Genomic DNA, 12,475 nt, shown 5'->3' on the forward strand with positions numbered 1-12,475 from the left:
CATCACCAACTCCCAGAGTTTACTCAGACTCATGTCCATTGAGTCAGTGATGCCATCCAACCATCTCAGCCTCTGTCATCCCCTTCTCCTCCCACCTTCAATCTTTCCCAGCATCAGGGTCTATTCAAATGAGTCAGCTCTTTGCATCAGGTGGCCAAAGTATTGGAGTTTCAACATCAGTCCTTCCAATGAATATTCAGGACTGATTTCCTTTAGGATGGACTGATTGCATCTCCTTGCAGTCCAAGGGAGTGTCAAGAATCCTCTCCAACACCACAGTTCAAAAGCATCAGTTCTTCTGGAAGCTTAGGTTGACATTTTCATCTTAACGACATACTGGCAGCTAATTATAATAGGGTTTTGAGGGGCACATTTTTGCAAAAGTGAGCATAACAGTGGTCAGTCGTGTATAAGTACATAAAACCAGGGTATCATGTGATTGCCTTTCTTTAACCAGCTTTTTGATTTGGCATGCCTAAATGATGAAGCCCTATCCAAAATCTGTCTGAAAAAGTGCTGGGATCAACTAGCAATGTCTGCTATGAGCATTGCCAGGGAAGGGTTAGCACGTGTGTCAGATGTATTAGGACCATAGATCATCATCGAGTCTGCTGTTTTAAGGAGTTCTTATACTAAATTACCAGGAACTTTGTTCAACCTCAGCTGCTTAATAAGATGTGCAGTAATGGTGAAGGCTGTTGGAGGTTAGCTGAGTAAGATTTGATTTCTGAACATAAATAAGATTTTCTGAACATAAATAACAAAGTTTGGAGGAAAATTGCACATTGTTGCACACAGGCATCCTTAACTCTGATTATTCTCCCTCTGAGACACTGCAGTTGTGATTAAAAGCACAACCTTGGGATTAAGAAAGTTATGTCTCACACCCAGGTCTGTCACTTTGGTGGGTTAATATAGTTAATCTTGGGCACTGAGTGCTCTTAATCCCTCAGTCTCTGGGGTTCTCATGAGGATTTCTTGAATCAATGCTTGTAAAGTACTTGCTGGCCATGACCAAAGGCACTGGAACCTTGAACATGAGGGGATCAAGACACTTACTCACAACTAGAGGTCTCACATAGCTTGAAATATAACCTGTAGCAGCGCTGTCAGCCCAAGGTCCTCCTGCCCAGGAAGATCTGTAGTCCTGGTGGGGTGTGTCCCCAAGTGTCCTCAGGGTTTAGAGAAACACAGGCATCAGTCATGTGAACTGTAGGGTTACACGTGTCTGTGACTGCGGACTGACACCATGACTGTGACATAGTTGCTTCGGATAGCGAGCTCAGTGCTTGTGGGAAAAGTGATACTTTGGGTAACACCAGAGCCTTGACATCCCCTCTCCCCCTGTACTAGCTAATTTCTTTGAAGACCCTCCAGTTCACTCATCCTGGCATCCTGCTGCTGCTGCTAAGTCACTTCAGTCGTGTCCAACTCTATGCGACCCCATAGACAGCAGCCCACCATACTCCCCCATACCTGGGATTTTCCAGGCAAGAATACTGGAGTGGGTTGCCATTTCCTTCTCCAATACATGAAAGTGAAAAGTGAAAGTGAAGTTTCTCAGTCGTGTCCAACTCCTAGGGACCCCATGGACTGCAGCCTACCAGGCTCCTCCATCCATGGGATTTTCCAGGCAAGAGTAGTGGAGTGGGTTGCCATTACCTTCTCCACCTGGCATCCTGCTAAGCCCTAACTGGAATTTGAAAGAAACAGGATGGGTTTTCATGGGTCCAGTTCCCCAGCCTGTAACTGTTGGGCATGAGGTGAGGTCGGTGATGGGGTTTTGGTTCCCTGGTATTCAAGACTTAGATGACACCTGGTTTCTAAAGTCGACCCCGCCCTCCATCCCCACTGGAGAGAATCACTTGCAGCTTTGATCTCCTGACAGGGAAGCAGGTGAGGGAGGCCACGCTGGAGAGTTCACTCCAGGACTCTCCCTGGGTAAATAGCCCCATCTGCTTCCTGCTCAGAAGCCTTGTCTATGATGAATAGTGTTGATGTCACCTCATTTGCTCAGGAAGTGAGAGCCTGGTTTTAGTGAGTTTTCTGTGCTCTCTGGAGCTGGACTCTCGGCATCCTCCTGACAGGGTGATGGGCCCCGGAACTCACCTGTATCATCCCTGTGAACACCCGGTGTCCAGACTGATGAGTTCTGGAGGTGGTTGGGACACCTGCTGGGCTGAAGAAAAGGCCTGAACAGAGTCCCTCGCCTTTATTATTTGGAGCATGAGCTCAATCTGAGTTTATGTTGCTCTTATAAGTGCAAATTTATAGGAAGTTAAGAAGTTAGTCAGTAGAGTGAAGAGAGAGCAGTGTGGATGCTGGAATGAGAACATAGGCACACTACTGGATGATCAAAAGCTCCATGAATCACTTTCAGCTCTTTGCCTAAACAGTGTACAAAGGGGAAGTGTTAGATGATGTCGCAGTTCAGAGATCCAGCAGAGCAGTTATGAAAACATCCATCAGGCTTCCAGAGTGGAGGTCAAGACTGTTCAAAGAATCCTTGGTTGTATGAGTCTTGTGTGCACAAGGGCAGTGCAGAACCAGATGCTCTGTGACCTGCACAGAGACTCCTGGTGCAGGTGCAGGGACAGGCCCAGGATGGGGGAGACGGCAGACTGTCCGCTCTCCTTTCTCATCTCCCACCTCTCCTATGTCTGGCTCTGGTCCACTGTGGGGGATGTACTGACTCAATCCCAGCCCTTAGGTTACTAATCTAAGGTGGAAACAACACACAGATAGCTCATCAAAATTCAGGGTGGTGAGGATGCTAATGAGAATTAAATTTTAGAATGCTACTAATTCAAAAATTAGTGAACAATAATTACTCACCCATGGAAAAGAATGAAATATTGCCATTTGCAGCAACATGGATGGATTTAGAGAATATTATTCTTAGTAAAGTCAGTCCTGGGTGTTCATTGGAAGGACTGATGCTGAAGCTGAAACTCCAATACTTTGGCCACCTCATGTGAAGAGTTGACTCAATGGAAAAGACCCTGATGCTGGGAGGGATTGGGGGCAGGAGGAGAAGGGGACGACAGAGGATGAGATGGCTGGATGGCATCCCCGACTCGATGGACATGAGTTTGAGTGAATTCTGGGTGTTGGTGATGGACAGGGAGGCCTGGCGTGCTGTGATTCATGGGGTCGCAGAGAGTCGGACACCACTGAGCGACTGAACTGAACTAAACTGAACTGAAAGTAAGTCAGAGAAAGACAAATATGATATCACTTATAAATGGAATCTAAAAGTAATACAAATGAATCTGTATACAAAATATAAATAAAGACATAGAAAACAAACAAATTTATGGTTACCAGAGGGGATTGGGAGGGAGGGAAGAACAAATTAGAAGTATGGGGTTAACAGACACACTACTATTGATATGTCAAATAAATAAGCAACAAAGATCTACTGTAAAGCACAGGGAATTTTATTCAGTATCTTATAATAACCTGTAATGGAACATAATCAGGAAAAAAACTAATAACTGAATGACTATACTATATACCTGAAACTAACACATTATTGTACATCAAATATTCTTCAGTATATTTTTTAAAAATTGTGAACAATTTCCACCTGGTGAGATGCCAGAAGAATTTGGAGGGAGTCGTGTTTGAGAGGATCTTGGTGAAAGAACAAGAATTTCTATATCTAAATCTAGCTGTGATTTTAATTTGGTCAAAGATCGTTTCAAAGAGAATCTCTCATTCCCAGGTCATTAAAGTGAAGCTTGGTGTGAGCAGTAGTTTAGGGTCACATGGAGGATTCCCTTTAGCAGGACATGTGACCACAGAGGCCGGGAGGCAGTTGGTTTCCTCGAATCCAGCCTCCCTGACTTTCTCTGATGTGTGTCTGTCTCTGCTTCTCCAGCTCGGAGCCCAGTGTTTTCCCACTTAGCATCTTCTCTCCGGGGACTCTGGACCATCCGGGCATACAAAGCTGAACAGAAGTTTCAGCAGCTGTTTGATGCATACCAGGATTTGCACTCAGGTCTGTAAATTTCTGGAAATAATTTCAAGATGGGGTGTGCTGCCTTCTGAGGCCTGAACTCCCTCTCAGGTAGTCTTGCTGGCCAGCATCTCTCTCCATGCTGCCTCTCTGCCCACCTGCCTCCCCAACCCCTTCCTTTCATCATCCCCTCTGTGCTCCCCCTTCCCCCCTCACAGCCCTGCTTTTCTCCCCTGACTGGCTTGCATGGTCCTTCCATCACGGTGCCATATGGATTTCTGTCTCTTTAGGTCAGGAGTCAGCAAACTTTTCTTTTTTGAAAAGATCCAGTTAGGGAATATTGTAGGCTTTGTGTGCTGTCTTTGTTGCAACACTCACCTTTGCTGTTGTAGCAGAAAGACAGGCAAAGATAATACATCAGCCAATGGCTGTGTTCCAATAAAACTTTCTTTTCAGAACCAGGTGGTCCCTGTTCTTGGCCCCCAGAGTGGTTTGCCAACTCTTTTCAGAGCATGGAGGGTAGCAGACATGATGGACAAAAATAATTTCCTGCTTTGCAACCCACTTGATCATACTTTGTATCGGTGAAATTGTTTTTCCTAGGTAGAAAATTCAGAATTTCCTCCAAGTCTATGAAATCCTGGTCAAACTTCCAATCGTTACTTTATTTTGAAGATAAAATGGCATTTTGAAAGTCACATGCAGATCCTGTTAGCTGATGGTCATGTAGACCCTGGCCCTTAAGAATAAACATCGCAGTGCCCTGTAGTGAGGGCAGAAGGTGCTGGAAACAGTGTGAGCTGTGCCTCAGCTGTCAGAGAGCTGGGAGCAGTCGGCCCTGTGAGAGGATGATCTTCATGCTGAGACCCAGCACTACAGGGAACACACCAATGAGAGGATTTACTGCCTCCTCTCTTATGATCGTATTTTTGTTGATAACCTGTGGGTTCAAGTTCTCAAGCCTTGCTTCCTGGACTGATCCTCTGTGACCCATGTGTTGTCTTGTGTTGGAGCCTAGTTTTCTGGAATTTCCAGGATTCTTGGGTGTGTAACTTTGCTATTCTACCTTGTGTAAAATCTTCTGTAGCTCAACTGAGAAAATGCTCTCTGTTATGAGAAGCAGCTAACATGGTTTTTCTGTTTATGTATTATGCTTAACGATTCACAAATCCAGAGGCTTGGTTCCTGCTTTTGACGACGTCCCGATGGCTCGCTGTGTATCTGGATGTCACCTGTGCCATCTTTGTCACTGTTGTTGCCTTTGGGGCCCTGATTCTGGTAGAAAGTAAGTACAGATGTGGATATTTGTGGTTTGTTTACAGTTTACAGCTTTGTTTGTAGTTTTTAAATTCTTGTCATCATGTCTAATATATACTCTTTGGTTCTAATGAATTGTATTAAAGTGTTTGCTGCATATGACTCCTCAGTTTGGTCCATGTGAAGTCATTTGTGTCTTGATGAGAACTTTTATATTTTTTCCTATTTATTTATTTATTTACAATAGGTTCTTGTTGAGATCTCTTTTTAAAAAAAAAAATTGATTGGCATATGGTTGATTTACAATGTGTTAGCTTCAGGTGTATAGGCAAGTGAATCTATTATACATATCTCCACTTTTTTAAAGACTCTTTTTCTGTACGCCATGAACATTGGGGTGCATGTATCATTTTTTTAGTAATTTGCATTTTAGTAGATACTTCACATACATTGTCCTTTAGAAAAGAATGTCTGTCTTTGGCTTTCGGAATCTTTAGGAGCAAAGACCAGGTATGAACATGCCTGCTCCAGCAGACCTGTGGTGCCTTGGGCTCCTGCTTTGGCTCATTAGTCCATTCTTTCATTTTTAAGTTTTATTGGGGTATGGTTGATTTACACTGTTGTCTTGGTTTCAGATGTACAGCAAAGTGAATCTGCTGCACATAAAATATAGCCACTCTTTTTTATATTCTTTTCCCATATATGTCATTAAAGAGTTCCCTGTACTTTACAGTAGTTTCTTATTAGTTATCTATTTTAATCTTTTACATATAGTAGTATGCATGTGTCAATCCCAGTCTTCCAATTTATCCCACCCCTCCCTTTCTCATGGTAACCATAAGTTTATTTTCTACACCTGTAACTCTACTTCTGTTTTGTAGATAAGTTCATTTGAAGCCGTTTTTTAGATTCCATATATAAGTGACATCATACTCTATCTTTCTCTGTCTGACTTACTTCACTCAGTACTAAAGTCTCTAGGTCCAGCCATGTTGCTGTAAATGGCATTCTTTTGCCCTTTTATGGCTGGGTAATATTCCATTGTATGTATGGTACCGCTTCTTCCATATCCATTGCTTGTTGATGGACATTGAGGTTTCTTCCATGTCCTGGCTATTGTAAATAGTGCGTCAGTGAACATTAGGGTGCATGAATCTTTTGGAATTATGGTTTTCTCTGGATATATACCCAGGAATGGGATTGCTGGATCATACAGTAGCTCTGTTTTTAGGGTTCTAAAGGACCTCCACATTGTTCTCCATGGTGTCTGTACCAGTTTACCTTCCCACCAACAGTGTTGGAGGGTGCCTTTTTCTCCACATCCTATCCAGTATTTATTGTTTGTAGACTTTTTGATGATGGTCATACTGACTGGTGTGAGGTGAAACCTCACTGTAGTTTTGATATGCATTTCTGTAATAATTAGAGATTTTATCATCATTCATGTGCTTTTAGGCCATCTGTATGTCTTCTTTGGAGACTGTCTGTCTTAATCTTCTGCCCATTTTTTTGATTGGGTTGTTTATTTATTTATTTTTGATATTGAACTGCACGAACTGTATTCTTTTGGAGTTTAATCCCTTGTCAGTCACTTCATTTGCAAATATTTCCCCTCATTCTGCAGGTTGTCTTTTTTGGTATTTTTATGGTTTTCTTTGCATGCAAAAGCTTTTAAGCTTTATTAGGTCCCAAATGTTTATGTTTTATTTTATTTTCATTGTCCTAGTGGTGGATCAATAAAGAGCTTACTGTAGTTTATGTCAGAGAGAGTTCTCTCTATGTTTTCATATAAGAGTTTTGTAGTGTCTGTTCTTATATTTATGTCTAGAATCTATTTTGAATTTATTTTTGAGTATGGGGTTAGGGAGTGTTCTGATTTTATTCTTTTACAAGTAGCTGTCTAGTTTTCCTAGCAACACTTATTGAAGAGACTGTCTTTTCTCCATTGTATATTCTTGCTTCCTTTGCCATAGGTGACCATAGGTGAATAGGTTTGTCTCTGGACTTTCTATCTGGTTCCATTGATCTATATTTCTGGTTTTGGTGCCAGTAGCATACTGTTTCAATTACTGTAGCTGTGTAGTATAGTTTAAAGACAGGGAGCCTGATTCCTTCCAGCTTCATTTTTCTTCTTTGTTTGTTTCAAAACTGCATTGGCTATTCATGGTATTTTGTGTTTCCATACAAAATATAAAATATTTTGTTCTAATTCTGTGAAAAATGCCATTGGTAATTTAATAGGAATTTCACTGAATCTATAGATTGCTTTGAGTAATTTATTTATTTGCAGTAGGTCTTTGTTGAGATCTTTTATCTTTTTATTTTTCTTGAATGGTTTGAAGGTCTATACAACTGTAGCAAACTGATCTTCTGGACATTCCAGGTAGTGTCCTGTAGTTAGGAGGAGAGAATCAAGTTTACTATTAAGCTTTTTGTACAGCTTAGGTTTTAGGTTTTAGCTTTAAGTCTACTTGAATCTCTTGGTTGTAGGGTTCTGGTATATAGGGGTGAGAAAGGTTCTCTGTTGCAAAAACAGTATCCTCACTGCTGTGTGGGTACCAGATGAGCAGCTGTTGGAATGTGGCATGAATTCAGTGTCCTTAACTAGTCCATAGTAATAACACTGAATCATAGTCACTAATAATGGAGCTGTGAGAGTCATATTTTAGATTTAAAAACACTACCTCTTAGAACCCATTGCCTTGTTTTTGTGGTTTCAACTGCAGCTGCATTGGATGTATAAAGTGAAATTACATAATGATAATTGAAGCCATAGGGACAAAAATCTGAATAATGACATGATCTTCACCTATGTAATACTGTCAAGTGTATCTTAATCCAGGTGGGATTAATATGACATAGGACAGAAATGATAAGAGAAGCAGAAGAGATTAGGAAGAGGTGACAAGAATACACAGAAGAACTGTACAAAAACGAACTTAATGACCTGGATAACCATGATGGTGTGGTCATTCACCTAGACTCAGACATCCTGGAGTGTGAAGTCAAGTGGATTTTATCAAAGCATTACTATGAACAAAGCTAGTGAAAGTAATGGAATTCCAGTTGAGCTGTTTAAAATCCTAAGAGGAGGAGGAGCCCGAGCCGCTGGATCGGGCGGCGGCTGCAGTGGCGCGCGAACCCGGACGGGCATTATGAGCGAAGAGGAGCAGTTTTAAGCATTGATTTGAATGATGACAACATATGCAGTGTTTGTAAACTGGGAACAGACAAAGAAACACTCTCCTTCTGCCACGTTTGTTTTGAGCTAAATATTGAGGGAATACCAAAATCTGATCTCCTGCACACCAAATCGTTAAGGGGCCATAAAGACTGCTTTGAAAAAAATATCATTTGATTGCAAACCAGGATTGTCCTCGATCTAAGCTTTCAAAAAGTACTTATGAAGAAGTTAAAACTATTTTGAGTAAGAAGATAAATTGGATTGTACAATATGCACAAAATAAGGATCTGGATTCAGCCTCCAATGTTCTAAAACCCCAGCATCACCTGTTTAACTTCAGGCATAAGCCAGATAAAAAGTTACTCCCACAGTTTGACTCTCAAGTACCAAAGTATTCTGCAAAGTGGATAGAAGGAAATGCAGGTGGCCTCTCAAACTGTACACAACAAATGTTGGAACAGAAGGAGAACACAAACTTTGGGCTTGCTGTGTTACAAGATTCAGGTACCACTTTACGCCATAATAGTGTACTGTGGCCTCATAGTCACAACCGGGAACAGAAAAAGGAAAAGACAATCTCTGGTCCAGAGGCTCATGTCCAGACCCAGCATCCACATTACAGCAGAGAGGAATTGAATTCCATGACTCTTGGTGAGGTAAAGCAACTGAATGCAGAGCTCCAACAGCAAATACAGGAAGTTTTTGAAGAGTTAGCCCACCAAGTGCAAGAGAAAGATTCTTTAGCCTCAGAGCTCCATGTCCATACGTTGCCATCGAACAGCTTCTCAAGAACTATTCCAAGTTACCATGTCTGCAGATGGGCGAACGGGATTGAAGTTACACCTGCCCATAAGCAACTGAACTCCACTTACGCTTACTTCCTATGCTCTGCCATTTTTGGTCTGCTGGGCATGTTCACTTTTGAAGAAGTTGAAGAAAGTTATGGTCAATTATTTTATGGTCATTAAATTTGCAAAGATTAAGGCAATATTCAACATCTTTGCCAAATAAAGCAGACCATTACACTCTAGTCCGCTAGGGTTAATCATTTTGATTCATTTGGGGAATCTGTTTTCCCATAATTACTAAACAGCCCTCCCTAATTTATACCACATGTGACTACTTAAATATACTGTTACAGTGATTTTATTAAACATGTTTTAATGTATTTCACCTGTCAAAACAAAGGAAGGTTAACAGTTCTTATATTAGTCTAAATTACTGAAGATAACATTTAAGAGGGAAATGGAATTCATAATATCACCTCTTATTTATTGAGCAATATTTTAATATGAAAATTTTATATATAAAATGCTATTTTAGGTACCTTTTCATTCTCTTTATAAATGTGTATTTGAATGGCTCTGTATATTATAGTTACACTTTGTGTGTGAATGTTATCCATATTTCACATCACTGCATTTTATTCTCTTAATAATGTTTTTACAGCTGTTATCTTGTTTTCCAAAGATAAATGTATTTTGGAATAGAAATCTATCTAGTTGAACTGTTTTGACTTCTAGAGGAGTTAATAACTTTTTAAAGCAAGTATACAGGAAAATAAAAGACATTATTTTTTTCTAATAAAAGCAATTATGAGTTCAGGAAGAAAATACTAATCTAGTTTTTGTATGTCAGCTCATCTCTATAGAAGTAAAAGCCTATTCTAGTCAGTATTACTTTCAATAATGACTTTGATGTGTTAGAATTTAGACAAGAATTTTAAGTCAAGCCTCACTTCCAAGTCAAATGTAGTATCTATCTTCAAATTTAATATGCCATGAAACTGTTGTCCTGTCTTTGAAAAAAATTAAAATCATTTTGTGTGCTCGATAAAAGTTCAAGAATTCAACTGTCCAAATTCTGTTAACATCATTGATAGTCGTGCCCAAAGAAGCATTTTCTAAATTTTAGAATATAAAGGAAAAGAGAAGATTGCTTATGACAGAAAAGTAAAACTCTTAATTCAAAAAAATAAGCTCCTTTTTAAGAAGATATTCTTGTTAGTTGCTTCTCATGTTTCCAAGAGTTCTGAACAAACAGGTTGTCTCAAACAGAGAAGTTTTCAAACCATATAGTATAGTAAATGCTATAACCAACGAGATTTATAATGGGCTCTGAATTCTGTTTTCTGCTGGTACTTAGAGTGTATTTATGAGACAGGATCCTTTGCATGAAAGCATCAAGAGAAAAGCCCATTAGCTTGGCAGTTTCATACACAAAGATATGAATAACTTCTGCCTTAAATTTGGCAGCCTGCCCTGGTTTGGGTCAGTCAGATTTTAGTCTTGAACACAAAGAGTATTTGACCAAGCAAAGAAACGCCTCCATCTGGTAGAAAACAAGTTTTTGTCATGCTAAAATGTAAAATGTGTTAAATTTGCCTGAGGATACTAAATGATATGTTACTGATTTTTGTCTTGTTTTCTTTGAAGTATGACATAACTGCTTTTTGAGGAGCTTTTGAAAGACACTTTGCATTTTTCTCGATTCTTTGAGTCATCCAAAATGAATTTAAAATCCAAGGAGTGGGGAATGAATTCATTGCCTTAGTTTTGATAAGCTTTAAATTGAAATGTGCAATATCAAAAATCCCTATAAATTGTAAGTTGAATAGAGATCTTTCCTGATGCCAGTAAGTATCTCAGTGCTTAATTGTTATGGACAGATGTTCAAATTTGACTTCACTCTCCTTTTTGGCATAATTCACTAAGGATGTTATCAGCCAGTGTGCTGCTTGCACACATTTGTGCTTCTATTTAGATCACTTAGGACAGTCGTAAAAACTGAGGATGTGTTGCCTTTGATAGAAGCAGTAGCTTGTTTCCAGAACAGCAGGCACATGGTACAGTCCTGAATACAACAGTGTTATCCAAACAAAGTGTTTGCTTATTTCTGGCAAATATGTAGCTTTACTACTGAGTTTGGCACAATTAGATGGGATCATACAGGTACCAAAGTCTTATTTGGAGACTCTGATTTACTCCAGTTAGATATTTATACGTAAGCTCTTCAAAGGCACGGTGCTCTTAAAAAATACCTGAGGTGCTGGTACTCACACTAGTACTTGATTTGGATGGATATTCTAGTTTAAAAATTTTTAGACAAAAGTATTTTGCAGAGCAGTTTATCCAAATATTTGGTAAACTTATTTTATATTCCTATGTTAGTTTTCTCGAATATGCAGTTATTCTATATGCTAAAGTAAGGATAAGGGATAGAGTTGAGTTCTACCTTCAGAGAATATGAAATACTGCAAATATGGTTACCACACTTGACCATTTTTCGGCAGAGTTGTTAGTACTTTTGAGGATGTTTAGAAGAAAATCTCACCTATACTTTTAGTTTCAAAATGGCAAAAAAGAGATCGTCAGTCAGCCATTACTGACATTTTAATAGCTTATATGATTAAGGAGAGTGAAATAAGACTAATATTTTTTCACTTTAGAGTTCATAATTAGGCAAGTTGAATTAAGTTTAAAAATTAGTTTGAAGTTGAAAGTGATTTTTGACAACACAAGATTGTTCTCTTTAAAGATTTTAAATGCTGTCAGCCTTTTAATTAAGCTAAAAATGTGTTTACTTTGCGATTATTACCCTTTGATCCTAGTATTTAGTGTCCAAATTAGTCTTTTGAAAGGCATGCTCTTTCAAACCACACCAGTGATAGATGATGCATGCGGCAGCCAGATGTGTTCCAGTCCATTATGTAGCTTCTTACAGTGTTGGGAGCAAAGAAATGTTTTTAGTTTTTCAAATTATATCTTCATTTTACCACAGAGTGCCCACTTTTATATACATTTGAGGATTACTTTTAAATAAATTTCATGTTGGGAAGTGATTTCAGAAATATAGAAAAAAAAAAAAATAAAATCCTAAGAGGAGATGATGTTGAAGTGCGGCACTCAATATGCCAGCAAATTTGGAAAACTCAGCAGTGGCCATAGGACTGGAAAAGGTCAGTTTTCATTACAATGCCATGGAAGGGTCATGCCAAGGAATGTTCAAACTACCATACAATTGCACTCATTTTGCATGCTAGTAAGGTTGTGTTCAAAATCCTTCAACAGTAT

General features: G+C 39.4%; 1 protein-coding gene and 1 pseudogene across 1 annotated transcript in view; both read left to right on the forward strand.

The window, feature by feature from the left end:
* Positions 1-12,475, forward strand: part of LOC138986951 (ATP-binding cassette sub-family C member 4-like) — a 91,024-nt gene that overhangs the window by 33,630 nt on the left and 44,919 nt on the right. Inside the window, 2 exon segments of the mRNA XM_070366927.1 lie at positions 3,884-4,003; positions 5,136-5,246. Of these exon segments, the coding sequence (XP_070223028.1) occupies positions 3,884-4,003; positions 5,136-5,246 (231 nt within the window).
* LOC138986952 (protein EURL homolog pseudogene) lies at positions 8,374-9,263 on the forward strand (annotated as a pseudogene).

This window comes from Bos mutus, unplaced genomic scaffold (assembly GCF_027580195.1).
Source record: "Bos mutus isolate GX-2022 unplaced genomic scaffold, NWIPB_WYAK_1.1 CTG300, whole genome shotgun sequence".
Lineage (NCBI taxonomy): Eukaryota > Metazoa > Chordata > Mammalia > Artiodactyla > Bovidae > Bos > Bos mutus.